Source organism: Lipotes vexillifer, unplaced genomic scaffold, assembly GCF_000442215.2.
Source record: "Lipotes vexillifer unplaced genomic scaffold, Lipotes_vexillifer_v1.1 scaffold987, whole genome shotgun sequence".
Classification (NCBI taxonomy): domain Eukaryota; kingdom Metazoa; phylum Chordata; class Mammalia; order Artiodactyla; family Lipotidae; genus Lipotes; species Lipotes vexillifer.
Window position 1 is genome coordinate 1,250,146 of NW_006787426.1, and position 3,072 is coordinate 1,253,217.

General features: G+C 55.9%; 1 protein-coding gene across 1 annotated transcript in view; it reads right to left on the reverse strand.

Moving 5' to 3' along the window:
* Positions 1 to 3,072, reverse strand: part of LOC103085168 (low-density lipoprotein receptor class A domain-containing protein 4-like) — a 23,503-nt gene that overhangs the window by 14,978 nt on the left and 5,453 nt on the right. Inside the window, 1 exon segment of the mRNA XM_082931173.1 lies at positions 1 to 73. Coding sequence (XP_082787299.1) covers positions 1 to 73 — 73 coding nt within the window.

A 3,072-nucleotide genomic window follows, 5' to 3' on the forward strand; every position in this document is an offset into this window, starting at 1 on the left:
AGGCAGACGACAACCACGACCATCACCGTGACCACCACCACCACGACGACCACCTGGGCGAACTCCAGCTCCGCTGTGACGAAGAGGAGAGTGCGTCAGCCGGGCCCAGGGCCACCCCGCTCCCCAGACCCTCCTGGGACAGAAACGACTTCCCCCAGGCCTGCTGCCCGAGACCCCGCTGTGTGGCTAGCAGATGATGGAGGGAGGCCCAGCTGCACGGACAGACCTCATCTTTGCGATTTTGTCCTGAGAAGGTCCTGGTCGAGTGTGTCCCACTGGCCCCATGGGACCTCCCGAAGGGCTGCGCTGTGATGGGCCGGCATCACACAGGACACCAGGTCCAGCCCCGTGTGCACAGCATGGGCAGCCACCACACAGGGACCTTCCCCAGGGCAGGCAGCTCCTGGGTGCCATCTCCTGGGACACAAGAAGCTCTGGGGCCCCATCCCTGCCAGATCCCCCAACCCCCAGGGGGGTGGAAACTATGATTCCCAAAGAACCTCCACGCAGGGGCCGTGCAGCACACTGGAGGGAAAACACGCTGACAAAGAGCCCCAGCTCGGCTCTGAGAAGGCCCCACCAGGGGAGGTGACTGAGGAGACGCATCTCCATGGTCTCCAGTCCTGTGGCACCACTGGGTTCTGACCGCACCGTTACAGAAGCCCACCTAAACCGCTACCACGTGCTCCCCACTGGGCACCTTCACGGGCAGTTCGAGGAGAGGGTGCCAGCCCTCGGCTTCTCAGGGGAAGCGGGGCCCAGGGCAAAGGTCAGTCCAGACTTCCCATTCCTGCCGGGCCGAGTGCTGTCCTGTTCTCCCCACACTTGGAGCGGAGGTGGCTGTGCAGGGGGTGGGCACAGGGCAGGAAGGGCAAGAAGGGGACAGCTCTGTCTGCGGTGGTGCTGCCTGGGATGCACACACGTGTGGACACAGGCACACGAATGTGCACACGTAGGTACACATACACGTGCACACACGGCACATCCTCTTGCTGCAGCAGGGCTCAGGCCACCGGCCAGTGGGTACCCTGCTCTCAAGTGCAGGCTCACACCTGCGCAATGCAGGCAGGGGCTGGGTGCCGCCCCACATCCACCCCGTTGGGGTAGAGGGAGGGTCTTCCTGGATCCCACTGTGTCCTGTCCTGTGGCGCCATCCTCCACCCCAGCCCTCCATCCTGCACACCTGATGGACAAAGACTGACAAACATGCCTGCTGGACCGGGCGGAAAGGCCAGTGGCCCCAGGCAGGGGAGGGGGTGCGCTGCAGAACAGGTGATGAGTGTGAGGCCCGAGGACCCCACAGCCCCCCGTGGGGAGCAGCAGGGCCCAGGCGGGTGTGCTGGACGCATCCCTGGCTGGAGGCTGAGCAGGTGCAGGAGGCAAAGCCCCAGCAGCAGGAGGGGCGGAGCCGCTGGGCCCACACGTTGGGCTCCCCACCATAGCTTTCTGCTCTGGACGCCCAGGGGCCTCGTGGCTGATGGGCAGGAGATTGCGCTTGTACTTCCTCTGGGGAGGAAGCCCCCAGGGAGCCACCCAAGTACCTCCCAGGGACGATCAGAATCTCCAAGGTGGAGTCTCCTGGAAACTGAAATCACTCTCTGTTGGAGGGTCTAGGCTGAGACTTTGCAGCTGGAGTACAGATACCAGCGTGACCTCGTTTATCCTCACGTGCTATGGGGTGTGTGACACACCTGTGAGGGAGAAACACGTCTTCACAACCCCCTGCCTTTGCAGACAACTGTCCCGTGTCCAGGACACCCTGTGTCACAAGGTGCCCACGCATCTGGACCCCAAACCTCGTCATCGACGACACAGGATGAGGCTGTGTGTGTAAGCGATGAGGGACCTGCCTCCATCACCTTGTGTTGCTGGCATCAAGCATGGGTGGGCCCAGCGTCATCATGAAGAGGTGGACTGAGGACAGGCTCTGGAGCCCACTGCACAGGTGCCCACCTAGAGGACGGCTCCCGCAGGCAGGGTTGAGGCCCACCCTGGCTGCCAAGCACAAGGGGACATCTCAGGAGATGAATGGAGGGTGAGCCACCAACCCACGGACCCCTGCTCCAGGGACAAGCAGATAGGAAGCAGGGAGTCAAGGGCGACTAATGCAGCATGAAGACTGAACCCAAAATAATGCTTCGTTTTACCAACTTTTATTTTTATTTTGTGAATGAACAGCAGAGTATTCAAAATTTGCCTTTCAGGTTAAATCGTGCCCTGGAATTGACAAATGTTTCCTCTTCTTAAGAAAACTGCTTTGCTTTTTGGATGACGATTACGGCGAGGGGCCCCGCACACATCTTTACGTGTTAATTCTTCACTTGGAGGATGTCATTCTAGGTCATCTTTTCCTGAATATGGAAGGCTATGCAGATGACCATTCGCAGCAAAACAATCAAATTACATTTTCATAATTCTATGCACATTTGGGGGTATATATGTGTTTCATTTAAAAAGCATTTTTATTATAAAAATAATGACTTCTTTAAAATTCAAAGAACATAGATGGAAATAGTGTATAACGTATAAGTTCCCCTGCACAGGCCGGCAGCTCTCACTGCGACCCCCACGCCCACGCTGTCCGGGGCACAATTCACCCGTTGTGTGTATCTGTGTGTTGCCTGTTGAATAAGGGCTTGCTTCTTTTTAATGAATGGAATCACTGTACAAATATATTGTTCTTTTTTCCACTCAATACATTACAGACACCTTTAAACAACAAAATATGTAAACCACCATCATTCCCCTGTGGTGCCACCGGTTCCTAAACACAGAACCCTGGGACTTGCATTCTCCAAGTGATGGGTGTTAGGTGGTTGGGTTTTGGGTTTTTTTTCTACCATGACCAAAAGATTGTGTGTGACCCACACTTGTAAGCATCCCTATATGAAAAAATTCGAAAAACTGATACAACCTTGTAAATGCTCCTCTTGTCAAGGAGAGGGCAGGGTGTCTCCTGCCTCATGGCCCCAGACCTTCGGTCCTTTCCATGTGTACTAATCTGATGGGCAAAAACACGTATCTTGTTTTAATTTGTATTTCCCTGGTTACTAGTGATTGTGATCTTTCCCT